We start from the raw sequence: 21978 nt of genomic DNA on the forward strand, positions 1-21978 counted from the left end.
TTAAACAGTCCAAAAATATATTTTATTACAAACCATTCTTTTAAAAATAATATATATAAAAAAAATCCTTAACAATGAGTATATTACAATGCATTAAATGACGAAATGAAAAAGTCAACATCTAGTCATCTTCCATGTCACTAGAGTCGCTGTTTTCACTTTCAATGAAATCTGATGTTGACATATGAGTTATCTAAATTAAGAAGACAAAAAAAGCATGATGGCAACTTTGTTTATAATTATTATAATTACAGTAAAATAAGGAAGAAAAAAATTGGCTTGAAATGTGTCGGCAAAGTTAAATGAGTTCGATCCTCTGAGTTCTTCCGATTACTACCGAGTCTTCAGAAGCAGGTTAATATGTAATTTAAGAATTTAGATATCATTTATAGATTTTTCTAGAACATTCCCTGACGTCATTTCCGTTTTCTTATTTCATTGTATTGTTCTTTTGTTTCAAATGGAAAGGACAGTTACCATGTTTTTTGTATTCTAGATAGTTGTCAATAAATCCGTTCTACTTGCCAGTGTAAAGTCTATTATTAATATGCATTATTTGGTGGAGGTGCCGGCTAGATAAGCAACCATTGAAGTCGTTCTACAAAGAAGCCAGCATTTGCAAGGATTAAAACACAAGGAAATCACAATGCCTGCAGAAATCAAGACTGAAGGCGATCCATTTTCTACAGTAGTGCAAACTTTCAACGTTAGCTATCCATCTCCATTTTCCAAAGAGACAGGTGAAGATCCGGGGATATGGTTAAACAAATACGACAGATTTGCAAAATATAATCTCTGTGACTTTGAAATGTGTTTAGATATTTCTTTCTAAATAGTACGGAAAAACGGTGGTTCGAAAATAATGAAGCTGTGTTAACAAGCTGGGGTGTATTTTAAGCAAATCTCAAAGTAACATTTACTGATAGTTTGAAACCCTTACCCCGCGATGAAGAACAATTGAAAACTCGACCTCAACTTCCTTATGAAACTAGTCTATCTTACATCCAAGATGTTTTTGCTCTGTGGCACAAATTAAAAGAAATTTGAGAGAGGATGATAAACTGGCTCATTTTATGAAAGGTGCTGTAGAAAATGTTTACCAACTGTTACAAAGAATATTACACCCTCTGTGATATTTATTGAATGGTGCCAACCTGTCGATAAATGGAAACAGCAGCGAAAAAATTTGAATGGTTATCAAATGCAACTGCTGTACCATAACTCAAAAACCATCAAGATCTGTTAATGATTAAATGCCAAGTTGTAAAGGAAGGGAGCACTCACATCTTTTCCTTTCCTTGCTCAGTTACCTCCTGGACAACTAATGCCTATACCAACAGAGGAAGCACTTTTTATAATAAAAAATATTTTTCAGTTTGTGGTTACCCTCTATGTTTTGAGGGTTAAGAATCTGAATTTGTCGAAAAGTAGGCATGTTTGTTCAGAGAGTTTTTGTAGTTTAATTAATAACAATTTTAATATCGTCAGCACTAAATAATTGTAAAGGTTCAAGGGCTTAACCTTAAAAATGCTGATTAAGTCTTAGTACTTAAAAATTTGATCATTCAGAGTGCTCTGTTGTTTTTTTACACTGTACAAGCAACAATTTAAAAATTATGTAAAATAAAATTTTTTACAAGAGTCCTAATATAAATTCTAAATAATCTTTTTTAAAATACATGACTCTAAGACTTCCACCATGTTACTTATATAGTTTCTATTCAATCATATTTAAATATATATCCCTTAAGAAAAATTACAAATAAAGCAGAATAAAAAATGGACCAACCTGAATAACTTTTGATCTAATAATCGGATCCTCAGGTTTTAGGACTCGATTATCATGGTTCATGGAGGTAGCTTTGAATTTGCTAATTAAATTAGTGTAGATCATATTGTACGTTATGAAACCAGTTGCAAAAATGTAGCCTATTTTTCGACAGATTATAATTTCTGACGCCAAAAATAATGGAGGTTGTTGCAATCTGAAAAATAGGGTCCCAATAATTTGGTCAAGGGAACAGTTCTAAGTTTGAGCCCCTTAAAGTCAATTTAACTTTTTGTATATTTCAACCTATCTCAGGCACACAATTATGAAATTTCTTTATTCAAAAATAATTCCATTAAAAAAAAAAAAAAACTTAGTAAACATTATTTCTTATTGTTTAATTTAATAAGAGTCGAAAACGCAAATTTTTCAAAATTTGATTTCTAAAAAAATATTTGACCGATTTCACTCAAATTTTGTACATTCCCCATTTAAAATTGCATTCTTTAAAATTAATAATGTAAAAAATTGCAAACCTTACAAATCAATTTTTGTTCAAATAATATTAAATACTTAAAATTATATTTTGTATGTAATTATCTTTGGATAAATTATAATGGAGTTATCTGAAAATCAAATCATATTCATTTAAATTTTTTTTTTCCCGCACTGTACTTATAGATTAATACTAATAACTACAAAATTTTATTTCTTTACCTTAGTTTCAGAATCAAAATCACCAACTCCAGCATCATTTTCTTCCTCGGATTCTAAAAAAAATTTGAAATTATTTAATTTTAAGTCATTTATTAGTTTAGATTTGATATAATTTAGCATAAATTTTTTAGGATTTCACAAAAGACATATGTGGAACTATTACTGTGAAATGCACCTATTGAGGAATTATTTTTATACATAATATAAAAAGTACTTGACTTGAAAAATTTTACATATACCATAGAACCAGACTTATCCAAGCTAATTTGGACCAGGGTTTAAAAGAACCCAGGTTTTTTAAAAGAAGAGCCTGACCCGGGTGAGTTTTATCGGGCTTTTATAAGATATTCAAAATTCTATAGGTACAATGTTATTTTAATGTCTGAACTAAACCAGTCATTTTAANATTACTGTGAAATGCACCTAACGAGGAATTATTTTTATACATAGTATAAAAAGTACTTGACTTGAAAAATTTTACACATACCATAGAACCAGACTTATCCAAGCTAATTTGGACCAGGGTTTAAAAGAACCCAGGTTTTTTTTTAAAAAAAAGAACCTGATGCAGGTGAATTTTATCGGGCTTTTTTAAGATATTCAAAATTCTATAGGTACAATGTTATTTTAATCTCTGAACTAAACCAGTCATTTCAATAAAGCGATCAAACTTTTGTTTTAATTCTGTGAAAGGTCATTTTTGCACTTTAAAAACAATGAATTTCTTCATTGATAATGACTAAATGGTCACGAGGAAGTGATTCAAAAAACCATTTCTTTTGATGTTGGTTTATAATGGAGATAAAGCACATTCTTCGTAAAGCTTTATAGATGTATGTATTTTAATGAAAATAACCAGTGCAACAAAAATTAAAAATTTTAAAGGAAGTGAAAAGAACAATTTCTTTTCCTAAATAAGTCTAGTATTTATGAGTAAATATTTGTTATGGTTATGTTTATTTATAATATTACCTCACATTATATTATCCATTTTTGTTTAAATCACAGGGGTCGTTACATAGAACATGGAATGCATACAAACAAACTTTGTTGGGAGGCTTATGGGAAAAAGAAGAATATATAAAGAATTATTTCAAAATTAAAATTTCAAAATTTATATATTTTAAAAATATTCCCATTCTAAGAGAAATTAGCAGTGAAATCATATTACTGAATAAGTGCCTGTTCGGAATAGTCAAAATTATAAAAAAAAAGTAATTTATGTGTAATACTATAAATTGGTGAGAAACCAAAGAATAGTGATGTTTTATAATCATCTTGGTTATAACATTAAGAGTAGTGTTTTTCAAAGGAATGGAAGTTTCGATTCAGATAAACATGAATTTTGGATTAGTTCAATTGCAATTCCTTACAAATTAAACATGATGCAATATAAAAATAAATCAGGGTTGCTAAATATTACAAATAATTTTCTATGTAATTTAATAAAAATAATTCAAAAGAAAGGCTCCTCTTTTAGAAGAAACTTTTAGACACTTTGCTTTTTCATGAAGTTTTTCTAAATATTTTGCATTTTTAAATTTAAAAAATGCATGAGACTCATTAGAAAGTCTTTCGATAAAGAATTTCAATATAGACACGTTGAAAAAACAAGAATACATAAAAAATGACAGCACCAACAGAATTTTTTACAATTAATTTCTGTCACAGGATGTAATAAATCTTATTTTGCTTGTGCATAATGTACCTTTTTTATCAGACTTGTGACCAATTCAAAATTGTACTAGTCCAGTAATTGCATTTTGTTACAATCTTCTCTTAAAATGAATATAGTTGAAAAATATATAATCTTGCTAATTTAAGTCTCAAGATTCCTTACTTTTTTCCTAGAACATCCCAAAATTTCTTTCAATTTATACCAGTTCTTGAATAGTTTGAATATTGGTCCAAATTAATTTTGCTTTTCTTTTACACAAAACAAAAATAATTAGAGACTTTTATAAATCTTTAACATTTTACCTAAGAAAATGCTGAAGATTTTGTAGAAAGTTTTAAGATTTTAATGAATTAGAATGAATGATAAGAATTTAATGAGACAAGAGGGATTAATACCTGAATTGTATTCAACTAAAGGCTTGTTTGAAAAATCAGAAGAATTTGAAGATACTAACTTGGCCTGAAAAACAATTTAAATAAGCAATGAGTCGTTTGGATATTTAAAAGTTCAAAATATTTATATTATATCTAAATATAAAAAATATTTATTTTCTTACAATGTAAAAGGCACAGTATTATTTTAACAAACTAATAATAATTTAATAAATTTATACCAGACAATTATTTTAGCAAATAAGACTGAGCTCAAGATTATTAGTGCAACAAAAATTATAACTAAAGAAATTTGCTCATTTACGTCGCACTAGAGCTGCACAATGGGCTATTGGCGATGATCTGGGAACATCCCTGAGGATGAACCGAAGACATGTCATCACAATTTTGATGGCACTACTGATTCGGTAGCACGACGACCTGCAAGTCAAGCACTTTATGGTAGAACAGTTTAACGAGGACCAATACTAAAGAAATTTGTAAGCAAGATAATTTGCGGACAGTGTTTTTGCCTTCTGAAACTTTGTTTAAGTGTCAAAGGGTTAAAGTAATTTTAATTTAAAATGTGTAGGCACTTTACAGATAGTGAACTGTTCAATCCATTGATGATTCAATTTCAATTTTTTCATGCAAAGCTAATGATGTCGTAAATATTACGATTAACTGAATACCTGCATGGTTGATTCTGTGTTAAGAAATTTCTTGAACTTAGATCTTAATTTTATATGTAAATGAAATCTAAAATTACTCAATTCTGTAATTTAAAAAGAATGCAAACTGTTATTAGAAAAATTATAATATCCTAACTTAACCATTAGGATATTCTTTTAATCGAGAATAATTTTTCACATTTCTTTATTAATGTCTTGCAGTTAGCAAGCTTAGGCTTACTTTTAGATGTCCGAGGAATTATAATCTGAGCAAGACAAAGCTTTACTTAGAGCCCTGAGATATACGTCGGATAAAGACCAAATTTTGCAGTCTCGTCACTAATTCATGTCAATTTTCATGTCTAATACAGTAAATTTAAAACATTTTCTAATGCTAACCAATGAAAGAAGCAAACAGAAAAACTGAACCAACTGAAAATCCAAAGAAAAAAAAAATTATAAGCTAAATAAAAGTAATTTGACAATAAACGCAAGCCTCACAAAGCAAACCGAAGTAGCGATCTTCTAGAATAGAATCTCCCACATTGACTGAAACAAACGTTTTTTTTAAAGTAGTAAAAAAATTGATGAAAATTTTATCATGAATCTGAGCCCTCCTGAATGTGAAATTTTTTTTTAGTAAGCGAGCTTGGCTTATTTTTAGTTTCTGATACCCCACATTCTGGTGACTATCTAATTAAATAGTTTTCTTGCTATTTACAATTTCAGGGCTCAGCATGGGTCATAGTAGAAAAAGTAGTGAAAAAAGTGATTAAAATTTTTTAAAAAGTGATAAATAGTGACTAATATTCAGGCAACATCCTAATAAACTTAAAAATATACAACTTAAAGGAAAAAAATTGGTTTAGAAACATTTATTGTTCTACCTGTTTATTGCTTTAATTTACTGCTATTGAATTCTTTTTTTTTAAAAAATTACATAAATATTTTCTAATTTATCCCAATTTAAAAAAAAAGTTGCATATTTGACTTTAGCTGCTATGGCTTAAAGTATTGTATTACAGAAGCAGGGAAAGCATACAACAAAAATATTGTTGCTGTCATGTAAAGTCAATACACATTTATTGAGATGTGCTTCTCTTCAGGAGTCAAAAAANNAAAAAAAAAAAAAAACGTTAAATATGTAACTATTATTTAAAAAAAAATAAAAAAAGTACTTTAACAATTGAAATGGCGCAAAACAAATGTCGCTAAAAGTGATGAATGAAATAAAAAATAATATATTAAAAGTATCAAAATTGGAAATGTGTGCGAAACTGCATTGTTTAAAAGATATAATTAAAGAAAATAAAAATGGTTGCAAACCTCTCAGGAAAAAAAAAAAAGAAAGAAAAAAAGTGGAATCACGATAGAACCGTTAAAAGTGATTTTTGAATAAATCATTAACAAATTGCGGGTACAACATCACATTAATCAAAAATATAACACCGTATTAATATGAAATTAAATGAATGCAAAAACTGTCGGAAAACATTAATTTACAATATAATCGCCCTGAATCGAGTATATAAAAAAAGTTAACTTTAAGGTGAAAAAGGCAAGTAATAACATCGTATTAAAAAACCATGAGGAAAGGGCTGAAAAAATTATAAAAATTCGCCTGAGTGCCTAAGGTAAACACTGGAAATAAAACTATAAGAAATTACGATGAAATCAAATACGTCAAAGAACGATTTTCGAATAAATCATTAACAAGTAGTTGTTACTGAAATACATGTCACATAATAAACATCGTATGTATTAACTAAAATATGAAGATTTAAAAACCATGGGAGAAAAAAAATTTATCGAAACTTTGTCAATCATTTGACTGATAAAACGATTATAAAACCAAGTAAGTTTACGGTGATTCAATTTGAAATTCTCCAATTTAAATAACATTGTATAAAAAAACAGCACAATTTGAAAAACCACATAGAAAGGACTGAAAAATTCTTAATAACATAAAAAATAATATAAAAAAACATGAAACGGTGTGAAATTAAAAAGAGATTACTCAAATTCGCATGATATAATAACATCTCATTAAAAAATAATCAAATTTTTGAAAAGGGTAAAAAAAAAAAAAAATCTTGATCGTTTTTTCTTTTTAAAACTTTTTTTATTTGTGATATTCACCTGAATTAGTATCGAAAACGAATGTTCTGCAGCTCCACAGCTGATAAGAAAACAAAACCTTAGATAGATGATAACTAAAATCATTCCTCGATACAGTGAATGGCTCTCTTGTATTTTAAGTGGAATTAATTTGAAAGTGGAAATTGTCTATTAAATCCTCTTTTATGCCTCACCCATAGTCCTTCTACACTAGAGTAAGAGGATTGTAATATCACGGGTTTAGGGAAATGTGAAATCTTTATTTTGATTGAAATGGGGGTAAAATTTAAAAAAAAAGTGAGATAAGTGACTAAGCGTTAAAAACAGTGAATAAAAGTTACTATTTTTTAAGATAGTGACATTAAGTGAGAAAAGTGGCTCACGCCTAGCCCTGCAATTTTTATTAATACACAAATGAGAATAACCCATCCTCAACACAGATTAACCTTTTATTGTTGATGATAAAAAAAATTAATAAACCAAATTAAAAAGTTGTTAAACATTAATTATGAAACATAATTAACCAAAAAAAAATAAGAATGATGCAAAAGCAGAAACAAAATAAAACGAATTTACCTGTGCCATAAGTATGGACAATATACCTCGTGCTCGAGCAAGTTGACTAACTGCATCCCTTCTGGCAGCAATGAATTGATCAAAAGTAGCAATACATTGACATATGTCTGGACTCTAAAAAGGAGAATACGAAATTGTAATAATTTATGAGCATTACAAACTGCAGATTTTTCTACTTAAGAGTCAAATTGAAGAAGTCTGAAACGCAATTAAATATGAAATACAGTGCAACCTCGAAAATCCGGACTGCTGGAGGGTTTGGAAGGTCCGGATTTCCGAAATTTCCGGATTTTAGATACCTTACTTGAATTGATAGAGTTATCGAAGTTTCGAATTCGTCAGGCCGATTTCACGATTAATCACGCGTGTGTAGACCTCCGACGTCAATTTTAACATAAATATACTCTTTAAATGATAAATAAAAGACAGTAAAAATCAAACTTTCGTCATTTTCCTCCGCAATCGATCGTTTAGATAACATAATATTAGCAATTAAAACTAAAAATATAGGCTTAAAACGCGAGCTGAATTTCAACTTATAACCGAAACAAATGCTTCTAGACTAGACTGTACCAGCTGATACTAAGCCTTTTTTTGTTGGGGGATGAAAGAACTTGTCCCCGGTTCCTAAGCTTCAAGGTTAAGAAAGAACCAGTTTTCTTTCATCACAAGGGGGAAAAACAAGGAGATGGAAGAATTCCTCCTTCTGAGGAGATTCCCCTTCAGGAGGAGGGGGATTCCCCTTTATATTCTTTGTCATCCATACAGAGCTGATAAGAATGACTGGAATTTCCTTATCAGCTATGAGCTGTCATTCACACCCCACCTCTACCTCTTCATCTACTGCTTCATTGTTGGAGAAGAGTTGTGGTTTTGCCTTAAAATTTTTAGTTTAAGCGATTTTTTTAAAATTTTTTCTTTTGAAATTTTTTTCTGAGGAACTGGACGAATGAGTCCGGATTTTGGAGATTTCCGGATTTCAGAAGTCCGGAATTTTCAGGTCGTACTGTATATTTCAAATATTGGGATTAATGTTACAAATATTAACAGAATTATAAGTGTTTCATATAATTATTATACTACTGATTTTAATCAATTAGAGAAGCATTCAATATTAGAGATAAAAAAAGATTAAATAATATTAACTTACTGATATAAAATATGACAGATGAATCGTTATGAGAGCAGTCAACCACTTCAGGCAAGTCCTTGAGGAGGGGAAAAAAATATACATATTGAAAAGGAAATGCAAGATGTCAGAAGATTTGAAGAAATTACTATTCAATATAATTAATAAATACATTTCATTGATAATGTAGTTTTACTAAAAAATAAAAAAGGGATATACATGCAAATTATTATATTATTATAATAACAGTAATAATATCATATTTCTTTCATTATGTCATTGAAAAAACATTAGTTTAAAAAAAAATTTAAATCACAATCAATTTAAAATTATTAACGTGAGCATATATAATATTTTTTATTCAATGTAATCAATAATGAGATTTTTAGGTAGAATGTGATTTTATTTAAAGTCTTATTTCATTGATAATGAAGGTTTTTCACTAATAAATAATGAAAGGGATATACATGTAAATTATTATTATTTTTTTTCAAAATAGATTTAAAAAAAGAAGACTAAACATAGATTAGAGTAACAAGAAACTTTTAAATTATAATTCTACATTAAATGTATGAACAATAAATTTGCTGGAAAAAAAACACCTATTTCAATTATATCCTTAAATTTTATGCTTATTAAAATACAGTGTTATTTAAACTTTTAAAAGTAGACTAAACGTAGATGAGAGTAGCAAGAAACTTTTAAATTATAATTTTACATTAAATGTATTTAAATTTGCTCGACACGTCATCACCTGTAGAAATACTGCTCAGCAATTTCAGTTTCTTAGAACAACCTATGAAAGACTAGCCATTTTGAACAAATGATCAATATGGGTGGCATTTTTCAGGAAAGTGCACTTCTTTACATTCACATCCATTAGGTTAAAGAAAACTTTATTTGTATTAGAGTATAAATGGACTTATGTTGTTTCCTCATATATACCCCCTCCACCTCAACAGATTCATTTCACACAACTCTTTTATTCGACTGTAGCAATTATCAACACTATAAAAAATAATTCGAACTCTTATATATCTGGAACTGTGAAAGATCAGTTTTCTTACCTCCCAGAGGGGAAATTTTTTTTCTGTTTATGCTAAAATTTTTTCCAAGGGTAATGAAATTAGAGTCCACCTTAAAATATATTTGTATGCAATTTGACAAAGTATTCAATATTAGTCCATGTTCACATTAACGAGGTTTGACTGTATATGGATATTGTAACATAAATTTATGAGAGTGATAAAAGCTTATTTAACAGAATTTGAAAGCATTACTCACCTAGGGTTTAGTTTATGCAATCTTATGAAAAGAACTTCGAGTAAGGAAAATATCGATTGAATAGGGAGCCTTTCAATGGTGTTCATAATAACCAGTTCGTTGCTACAACCAAACACAGTCTAAAAAATAAATGTATAGTCTATATCTTTACTGTAATTGTAAACATTTTATGCTCATCAAAAAGACATTTTCAAATATGAAAACTTGGTTTACAAATACATACTCCAGTAAAAACATTGAAATAAAGTCTAAAATTCATTTGGTAAGTACCAGAAAAAATTATGATTATGATTAAACAAACAATTCTTAAAACAAAAAATAACACAAGTCTAAAATAGTGTTTTCATTGTTTGAATAAGTATAAATGTTAGCGTATGTCTTTTTCTTTTTTTTTGGTTGATTATCATAAAATATCAAATCACAAATTTTAAGAACAGTTCTCAAATTTTCCTAAAACTTCATGATTTGAAACTATAACTTGCACTTTCCGGTACTTTATCGAAAAATAAAAAAACCCATTCACTTAAACAGTTAAATTGAATCTCTACTTTTAAAAATATTCATTTGAAAGTTAGCATTTTTTGAGAGACTAATGACAAGTGTTAAAAATCTTCACAGCATAAAAGCATTTGCTTGACAAGTTCTTTAAAGATTACTAGATGCGATCTAAAGTTAATATTCTCATTAATTATTTTTTAATCTCACATTGCTTCTATTTATAGTTTTGGGTTCTCATGACAAATATTAACTAACCAAATAAGCACAGCAAAAATTGAAAATTAAACGAACAACTAATTTCAAAGTTAAAATGGTTGCTCTAATAATAATAGGTGATGACACATTTCAAAACTGGAACGATTCAGCTATCCATATTTATAAAATTTTAACTCACAAATCTTTTTAAATCCTTCCACCAATAAGACAATTAAAAAAATAAAATTTTCAGGGGGGAAAAATTGAATTTCATTTTAAAATAAAAATGAAGTTTTCTATAACCGGTCTAGACCTTTATAATAGAACAAGATAAAATTTAAAAAAACTTTTTTTTTTACGTTATGGTGCACATAACAAGTTCTCCAAATAAAGATTCCTTCCTTAAATGGACAAAATGTTACTGTTACAATTTTTAGTGTAGATATGAGTAAAATAACTTCCTAACTTTTTTGTTTTTTAACAATAGCATAACTTACATTAAGCATGTTGTTATCCCTACTTTGAAGACCTTGTAACAGCAGATGAACCATACTATCAGATTTCACAGCAGCTTCATTTTCAGAAATTTCGTTTGGAGATTTTTTCAAATCAAGAGCTTTTAAGCGTTCTTCCATAGGTAACTATAAATGAAAAAGAACTTAATTCATCTTTATTCATTGGAAACTAAATAAATAAAAAGCTAATCAAAATCAATGAGCTTTATTTTATAAGCTTTTCCTTTTTTTTTTCCTGTGTAAAATCTTTATTAAGTAAAACTAGAAATATTATAGATAATTTATCTCTCAGTTCATAAATAGTAAAAATTATATTATAAATAGTAAAAATAGGTGAGATATAACAGTAGTTATTAAGTATTCTCAAAAACACAAAGATTCCCAAACAATTTACAGAAAGTTAAATGTATATATAAAAAATTAAGAATAATGTTTTCTTCCATGTAGGTAAGTTATCATATTTTAATATATATTATTAAAGTCAACCTTTTTAAAAAGCAAGCATTTAAGCAGACTTGGAAAGTTGAAATTCTTAAATTCATTAAAAGTGCTTGGTTCATGCAACACTATATTAAAACATTGCGCACTTCCATACTTAATATTAAATTATAAATACTCTACATTTATAACTTTAACTGATTACTTATAATTATAAATGCTAGACATTTTTTTTAAAAAAAATTAAAAAGTAGTTTTTATAAAGAACTTGCAAAAATGTATATTTTGCATAAAATATTTTTTCTAGCCCTTTTGAAATAAATTTTGACTTTGTCAAACTTCATCAAGAAAAATAAAGTTATCACTTTTACACATAAATACATTTTCAAGTTTCAAATATTTCAATAAATCTTGTTAAAGTACATAGTATAGATGTTAAAGATTAACATAAAAATCTACCAATCTTATATTTTTATTTTTATCTTATATTTCATTATATAGATATCTTATATTAATCTTAAATTTTACATTTTAGACAACAGCAACAAAAAAAATAAATAAATGAATCACGGCAAATAATTAATTAAGTTTACTTGTACTTAACATGTAAAGTTGAAATTATTTGCCATCATTTTTTTTCTTCTAACTCGGGCAATAAAATTCTTCTTTTCTTTTAAAGTTTTCCTTAAACTATTAGATTTTGGCAGCTAAGTCATATCATTTCGTTTCCCTGCTTTACAGCAAATTCATCAGCGGACTTAGTAAGTTCATTTATGCAACGCAATAATCTAAGGACTAATTTGGAAATCTAAGTAGTTCCAAGTACTCCTTGGAGACTTATTTATTTCCAAGGAGTCTGTACAAACCCTGATATATATATGTATGTATATATATACATATATANTTGCAGGTTATGCACAGTAAATAAAACTTATTGTTTTTCTTAATTTTTTCTTTTGGTCCCTCATGTATTTATTTATTATGAGATATATATATATATATATTACACACATAAATAAAATAACACATTTGCTGCCATGGGACACATATGTCCTGTCTCAGTCTAATTTTGGCACTTAACACGTTAAGAACTTTGATTTATTATACATAAAAAAATTTATTAATAAAATATAATTAAAACAGTCCATAAATTATACCCACTTCTTTTATATCCAGGTTTTTTTTCTTCCTTTTCTTTGAGGAACTTTCTAAAAAACTTAGATTTGTCATATGGCCAGGAACTAATAATTTAACATTACTTGACTTTTCTGTTTGCTTAATCTGTTGAAAAGATTTTAAAAAGTTTGAGTTATAACAGCTGTAAAGATGTGTACATGCTATAATGGCTGTACACATATTACTAAGTGACGAAATTTTATGCTTATTTTAATTACATAATACACATAAGCATTGTTTAAAAAAATACTAGAGTTTTTTGTACTTCACTTTATTTCAACCACAACCTCATTGGGTTTTCATACAATTTAACAAAGAGAAATTTGTAGCCAAACAAATAATTTAATATCATTATTGAAAATTGTCGAAAATTAATTTGAAATATATTGCATGGAGTACAACCATAACAAGAATTATATCTTGGACACAGTTGGGCTCAATATGTGTCCTATATGTACATGCTCTGAGGGACCAATATCTGGAAGTCTAAATTTTTTAATATTAGTGACATGCAGTGTCAATATCGGCCTACATAGGACCAATATAGGGCTTATATTGGCTGAATAATGACCATAAAATATCGGGTGAATCTGACAATTTCATATAAGGCCCATATCCGAAAAATATCGGCCTTTTGACCCCTTATTAAGCCAAGATTCGTGAATATTGGCCTAATGAGGGCACAAGTTAATTAAAAAATTAAAAGAGACACTACAATAGGAAATTGATGTTTTAATTTATTTAATAAAAATATCTATCCCAGAACTAATAAGCTTTTATTATCACTTAACTTGTTAAATTAGATAATTTTCATGTAATTAAAATTGTCTTTGTTATGTACACAAACTTAGATTAGGTATTGCTCCACCTAGATAAAAAAATATAGTAATCTAAAAAAATATAAATATTAAAATATTTATGTTTTTAGAGTTCTTTAGACATTAAGAGAATAAAAATATGACCAAAAGAACTTGGCAACACTTGCATATTCAAAATAGCGTGCTTCCGTTTGCGTGCAATCTCTTTTAATTTATGTATTCTCAGAATTTTGAAGTAAATACAACTATATTTTTGTCATATATTGTGTAAAATAGTTATGCTTGTTCTAATTAAGTAATAATTGTATGTAGTTATTTAGTATCAGATTTGGAAATTTTGTTTTGTGGGATATACTGTTCCAGTTGTACTTACTATTGGGACAATATATCCCGATTGTACTTACCAGTGGGACAATATATTCTATAAAGAGATAAATCGTTTTGATTATGTTATAGCGGCAACTTCTGGTAAGAATAATTCAGTGCATTTATATTATTCCCATGCAGTAAATAAGTATTTTAACAATATTCAAGATGATAGGGACATACTGTACCAGGAGTTTAGGGGGGGGGAGAAAGTGGAAAATTTTAAGCTCTTAGTACACTTATTTTAATATGTCAGCATTAACATAAACGGCTTTTCATACCGAAAATTTTAATGGTGCAAAAGTTGGGTCGAAAGAGTTAAAAACTGCATTGACACAATAAAATAAATAAACTTGTAGTAAAAATGTTGCTTTAAAAATCTTACTTTACTAATACTATCTTTTCCACTAGATGATGCATCAGTGATACTCCTGATTAGAAATACATCTTTAGTAACATCAGAAATATTCTACAATAAAGAAAATCACAATTAAAATTTAGTTCAATGGTTCCAAATAAAGAATATTCATAAGGAAGTAAAACTATTTTAAAATATTCCTAAATCTAAAATAAGAGATAACATAGGTTTACCTATTCTAAAATTAAGGCTCTTAGAGAGACAACAGCAAACTTATGAATGTAATACACAGTCATGAAATTGCAAAAAAGGTAAAAGCTATATACGTTTGAAAAACCAATCACGAAAAATATCTTTAGTAACTAACGATATTTTTATTCAAATGCTGCTTCTTTCAATAAAAAACATCAAATTCAATAGCATACTTGCCAACCTCTATCAATAAAATTTCGATAGAAATTACTTTAAATGCAGAAGATTTTACATCTTTTCAATTTTTATTCCTTATTCAACGAATCAACAGTGCGGTCAATGGAGTTCACAAGTGGAATTTAGTTTTTTAAAATAATCAGTTCAAATAAATCTGAACAAGAAGAAAACTATAATTCTCTTTATTTAATTATTTTTGTACTGTTTAATATCTTATATATTGCATTAAATAATGACCTTCAACAGTGATCAGGTTGAAATGTAGGGAAGATTGAACATATTTTTGTCTGAGCAGAACAGGATCCATGTGTGCGCATAATTTGTTCTAAAAAATTACAAAAGTTTAATGCACGTTTTCAGAATACAGAGGATATGAATTTCAGTATAGAAAACAGAATATGTAGTGCAAAAGCTAAAATCTACTTTAAAATGTAGCAGAGTTCGCAGCTAATAATAATTTACAGAAAGGTTTCTAAACAAGACATTTTATATAGAATATTACTAATATATCAATTTTTCAAAGAAAGCTTTTATGTGTATCTAAGATTTAATCTAAATATGAAAGACTGACAGCAAAAATGACCATAGAAACCACACTTTGATTGACAAAACTTTTTTTAAAAAAATTACTTAAATAAGGCACAATGAAAATTTCAACCATCAGCATTTGATTTCATATTTATGAACTCATGTATTCAAAGCTTAATTTGTATACATTTTGAAAGAAAAATGATTATGTTAAAAAAATTTTTGGAAAAAAAAAAAAAAAAAAGCAGAGCTTGAAATCGCTATTTGGAGGAAAGATTTCATAAAAGAGCAAAAACATAAAAAAATAAGAAGTATTATAAAAATAAATAAATTTCTATAAACTATAATAAAAAAAGAATATAACACAATATATTTTTATTTAAAACTGAAGTGAGTCTTAAATAAATATATATCAAGAGAAATAATAATAAGTTTGAAATTTAATACATAAAATATAGAAGAAGCAAACTTACAATTCTTTCAAACATTGGCTTTAAAAAATTTCCATAAGCTAGTAAACTAAGGTCAAGTCCACTTGATATTTTAGCAGCAAGAACAGGCAAAACTTGTGCTTTCTGGCTTTCGTTAGATTTTGAAGCAATTCTTATCGAGAATTTTGGTTGCAAAGGTTTGGTTTTCACATTCCTGAAATTAAAAATCCGACAAAATTAAAACATTGTTTTATTAAAATAAGCAGAAAATTTTAATGAATTTTAAATTTACCCATTGAATAGGTGCTCAAAGAAATGAAATGAACCATCTTGAGAAACAATTGACATTTGCAGCGACTAAAAATATAAAACATTAAAAAAATTAGGAATCTTAAAATAAAAGTGATACACGTATTAATTATGCATGAATGTTTAGGTCTAACTATTAAGCTTACATTGTAGGTGTAAGAGAATATTAAAGTATAAAATTTGACACATTAAAATTATAGACAAAAATTGAAAGTCATTAATATTTATTATTAAAATTTTCATTGATAATTATTTATTGAGCATAAAAAGTCATAATATGGACAGAGCTCAGTGAAATGTAAACTATGACAAGTCATTATAATTATTTTTTAGTAAAATATAAATCTTATTTGATTGGTCAGTTTCCACACAATAATGCATTTCTCACATTTTGTTTGCTTGGCACCCAATTCATGTGATTAATCTGAAAAACAGTGCATTAAATTTAATCTATGCAAATGGAGAACAAATAGCACTTGTTATATGGATGTTATAACAGATGATTTATTGGATGATAGGTACAATTTGTTTATAATGTATTTTTTATGAAAGGAGGTAATTCATGGCTTACCATGAAGATCTTATTTCGCATAAAACTAGTTAAATCAAAAGGTTTTTAACTATAAATATTTTGCATATTATAGCATCAATTTTAAGTTTGCAAGGCTCCATTTTAATTCAGCAAATCAGACATATTCTTTGTCAAAGTTTTGGTATGTGAAGAAAAGATCATAAAACACATCAGTAGCAGGAATTTAAAAAAAAAAAAAAATAGTAACAAAAGCCAATTTCTACATAAAATCTCTGCATAAGGGGGTAAAGAGCTTAAAGTGTTGACTAAGAGAATATTCCTTAAGAAACAGTTTTAAGGACAATTCACTTCCTTTTTTATTTCAATTGAGAAGTATATCGGACATAACAAATCAAGTCTGGTAAAATACATTTTATATTATTTGGTTTAGTATTATAAAATTTTCCATAGGAATTTGTCAAAAACTGAAATATAATCATCAATATCCAAGAATGTTGGAATCAACAGGATAGAAAAAAAGTCATAACATGGACAGAGCTCAGTGAAATGTAAACTATGACAAGTCATTATAATTATTTTTTAGTAAAATATAAATCTTATTTGATTGAACAGTTTCCACACAATAATGCATTTCTCACATTTTGCTTGCTTGGCACCTAATTAAATAATCGATAAAAAAAAACAATGATAAAAATTACAATTAAAAAAATAAATAAAATATTAAAAAAAAACAAACATATTCAGTATTTTCACTTTACATTACAGCTAGTTGGTTTACAAATATGGCATTAGAAACACCAGCAATATAATTACTAATTACTTGTGAACTGTGAAATGCTATATTTTTCGCTAACAGCTGATCTGAAGTTTTGATATTTGCAGAAAACTGCAATTATTTGGTTAATTAAATTGTTTCATTAATTTTGAATGTATGTGGAATGTTCATTAATTGTGAATGTATGTGTAACCAAATATCCAAAAATTTAAATTTTTTTTCATGACTATTGAATTGCTGTTGTTTCTAATGCCACTTGCTATAACAGCAAGCCTGCTTTGTGAAACCAAGCAATTTAAGGCAGAGGGCGCGTTTCTTGTTTTCTAGCAGTGTCAGTTATGGCCAAGCATACGATTTCAGCCTCACACACACATCACTTCCCAGTTTATAGGGCGGACCCATTTATGCATCCATTTATTAAACCACAGATCACAGTTTTGACCTGAATGATCAAACTTCAATTCAGTACCCCCAGAATCATTGGTTTGTGATGTGAACTTGGAGGACATTGTGACCCAACAGGTTTAACGTGCACCAATCATCATTTGCTACGCGAGGAGTCTTCAACCTGCAAGGATCTAACTCACAACCACTTGGACATGGGCCCAGCGTCTTACCAACCAGGCTACCTTGGCCCATTGAAGTGGTAATAATATGAATAATGTACTTGACTAAGAGATGAAATCAAATTTTTGAAACAACTAATGTCCATTACACAAAATTTAATTCAATATTCTGTTATATTATTATTATTGTACCTAAGTTAAATAATTATCTTTATCAAGAACATAAAAAAATTTTAAACAGAAATTTTTCTGCAATTTTAGAATTGTCGACATTTTGATAAAAATCGTGTGAAAAAAAAGCAGAATTCTAGAAATTTTCTAACATTAAAGTAAATGGCTGGATAGCCAAATGATTTCTGATTAACTTTTTCGCAGGAAAATTGTGAGTTTAATTCTCACTTAAGTTTGGTCACCAACTTATCAGTTGTAAATTGCAATCCCAGTCTTTGAAACGGAATAACAATCCCATACCAGGAACTGCTTCTGAGGCCTATTTATACGAAACTGGACATACTATTATTGTTATACAAGAATAGTATAAAAGAAACATTTTTAAATGAGAAACATATTTGCACTCTGTACTGTTTTTACCTTTACTTTTCGGTTTTATTCTTGGCTAACGTTTTTCAGCTTTTCACCCTTTTTTTTGTGTTGGCAACTTTACATTTTATATTTGAAATAATTTTTTTCCCTCACACAGATCTGGCCTGCACCAACTTTTGCCCTTGAAACATGTAGACTTTTATTACCGCCTTCATATTTTTTGAAGCCAATGAAGTTTTTTTTAACGAAGTATGATTGCATACATTCAACTGGTGTGTATATCTATCTAAACTAATGACACTATAAACACATCCATGTGTTTCAATTGAAATTGAAAGCGTAGAAAAATATTTCAAAACATTATTATCAATTTTAGCAATTCAGTAATCATAATGTAATATTATAGTAACTATGAATAGAAAAGAATAAAACAGAAATATAAAATCAAATAAATAGAATAAATTGAATATATGTACTTCATTCCCTTTACAAAGAATATCAATGTTTGCCGGTTCATCAGGCAATACAAATGATGCTTTGGAACTAGTAGTACTCTCTTTCTTGAAATGCCTGCAAGCAATGAAAAAAAAATTATTTCACCAACAAGTAAATAACAATGATATATGTCAACTCTTTCATGTCTATATGCTTCCTATATATTTACAAAACTTAAATTAACGAAAAATGGATTAAGAATAAAATTCTTTTCAAAAGACTTTTTGCAGATGCTTTGAAATTATTTTTCAAACAGTTTAAAATTAATTTAAACAGAGTCAGAAGTTCTATATCGAGTTAAAATGTTTACAGTTCATTTGTGAAAAGACAGAAATAATTTTCAATATCTTTTAGGTTTGTCTACACTTTATTCTATTATACCAATAAATAAATAAATAAAACATTTGCATAAATGATTGAAGCTTGTAGGAGCAAATTTCAGATTTTATTCAGTTAATTTCATTTAAATATGAGTAGCATAATCCATACCAAAAGTGCTCATAAACAAAAATATACATAAAAAAAAAAAAAACATTTAAAAAGCAAATCACTTTTTAAATACTGGATTCTTCACATGTGCTCCTAAAGATTAAGAACTGAAATAAAATTTAAAAGCTACAATGCTAAGGACTTATATAATTCATAAAATAAACATAATCAAGCTGATAATAAAAAATAATGCATCAAGTCTTTACCAGGCATTGATAACTCGATCTCCAACGGCAGCAGACACAAAATAATCACAACTATTTCCAGCAATAAGAGGTATAAGTTTAAATATTTCAGATCCATGCCCATTAAAAACCTATAAGTAATGATTAAAATGTTAATAATTTTAAAAGATTCATCTGCTGGCCTCATCTATTTGAAAATACATATACACACATTTATATATATTTGATTACTAACTGTGAACAATAAATAAGAAACAACTGATATTTGAACTTGGGATCAGCCTAAGAATTTTCTTTTTAATCAAAGGATTTAAACTTCACAAAATGTAAAATGAGTAAATAAATGTATAAAATAATAAGCATATATATGGCATGCACAACTCCATAACCTTTTATGGCAAATACTAATGAATAAATGATCTAACAAAAAAGAAAGAAAACAGTCATAGTTCTGTTTTATGGAGATATTTGGATGTCATGATATGTCAAGTTTCAAATGTGAAATACTTGTTCTTATTTCAACTTTCTAGTGTGTATTTTGCATGTATTTCGTCAATAAAAATAAACATGGTAAAAATAAATCTGTACAAACTTGATGTTGGAAATTTAAATAACAATTCAATCACTTTTTTCCATTTTGCTTAAATTCTATAGCCACTCCTCAATACTTATATCTAAATATTTCACTTAAAGAATCAATGTGATCTGTAGAAAATCTAATGAACTTTTCCATCAGAAATAAAGTTCTGTATTTTTATATATTAATTACTGAAAAATATTCAACTTCTCTCAAAACTAAATCTGGCAAAAGGAATTACAGTCATTTTGGAATTAGTCCACAGAAAATAAGCAACCGGTCAATTTTCACTTTATTAATTTGATGATTTTTCTAGAATTATTTACAACTTATCTGTAAATGTTAGAAAGTTTTTTTTCTTTACTTTGCATACTAGTATTAGTGTTTAGATGGATGAAAATTTGTCAAGACAGTTCAGTTTGAGTATAGCAGTCAAGATCGGTTAAGCAAAGTTTAATTTTATTGAAAATAAAAAAAAGTAGAGGTAGAATCATATCATTAATTTATTTTTATGTGAAAAAAAAAAGATATTTTTATTAGAAGTAATAATTTCAGAAACATATATTGGATTCTAAAGAATCAGATGACAATTTTTATAACAAAATAAAACCAATTATTTAAATACTTTTATATTTTAGAGAAACACTACTTTCTTTATTAACAGAACACTCGTTAGGAATTAGAGCATTAAATAAAATTTCCCCATGTTAATGCAGAATTCTACTTCATTTTGAAATTTTAAAAGTTTCTTTCGTATTTTAAATTTAAATAGATATTATGCAAAAATTTGCTTATCAGTTACTAAGCCAGGATTAAGACATTATTTGCTATGATTATGAACAGTTAAGAATTTTAAATGCTCTCCTGCCCAAACTATTGGAACCATATTTTCTAGATTTTAGTTAAGTATTAGTTCAAGGGTCAAGAATCTAAATCCTTAGGGGGAAAAAGGGCATATTTAACCTGAAAAAGTAGGGTTCTTTTATCTGATTTTGTAGCTTAAAATATTACCCACATTAATTGGGAAAGACCAATAAGATTGAAAAGCTCATTATTTGATCAAAAAATATAAATTTTACATTCTGTAAATAATTTTCGTTTAATTTACCTTTAAAACAGACTTTTGCTTGATGTCCCACCATTGGATAGAATTGCTGGCAGAAAGAATGTTATTGTCATCAACAACACAAATAGAATAAATAGGTCCAGTATGAGCTTTCCATTTCCTATTAAAAAATAAAGCATTGTATTTAATTTTTTTTCAAAAGTGACGTTTTATAAGTAAAAAAGCGATACTAATGAAAATGGTAAGAAAGTGATAGAAATGAAAATGATAAAAAAAAGTGACTTTTAAGAAAAATAGTGATTAGGTTTGTTTATTTTAATATTTAATCAAAAAAAAAAGAAAAAAATATATATATGTGGTATACTGACTATAATTTA

At 27.4% G+C, this 21978-nt stretch overlaps 1 protein-coding gene across 1 annotated transcript in view; it reads right to left on the reverse strand.

Moving 5' to 3' along the window:
• Positions 1-21978, reverse strand: part of LOC107439255 (WD repeat-containing protein 43) — a 27896-nt gene continuing 5918 nt past the window's right edge. Inside the window, exons 4-17 of the mRNA XM_043043519.2 lie at positions 21644-21761; positions 19980-20089; positions 19266-19359; positions 16357-16421; positions 16107-16278; positions 14704-14787; positions 13120-13239; positions 11503-11646; positions 10313-10431; positions 9050-9107; positions 7900-8013; positions 4559-4622; positions 2486-2538; positions 1-193 (exon numbers count right to left, since the gene is read on the reverse strand). Of these exons, the coding sequence (XP_042899453.1) occupies positions 122-193; positions 2486-2538; positions 4559-4622; positions 7900-8013; positions 9050-9107; positions 10313-10431; positions 11503-11646; positions 13120-13239; positions 14704-14787; positions 16107-16278; positions 16357-16421; positions 19266-19359; positions 19980-20089; positions 21644-21761 (1387 nt within the window). The 3' untranslated portion in view covers positions 1-121. The remainder of the gene's footprint in view (positions 194-2485; positions 2539-4558; positions 4623-7899; positions 8014-9049; positions 9108-10312; positions 10432-11502; positions 11647-13119; positions 13240-14703; positions 14788-16106; positions 16279-16356; positions 16422-19265; positions 19360-19979; positions 20090-21643; positions 21762-21978) is intronic.

The sequence above is a fragment of the Parasteatoda tepidariorum genome, chromosome 6 (genome assembly GCF_043381705.1).
Source record: "Parasteatoda tepidariorum isolate YZ-2023 chromosome 6, CAS_Ptep_4.0, whole genome shotgun sequence".
Taxonomy (NCBI): Eukaryota; Metazoa; Arthropoda; class Arachnida; order Araneae; family Theridiidae; genus Parasteatoda; species Parasteatoda tepidariorum.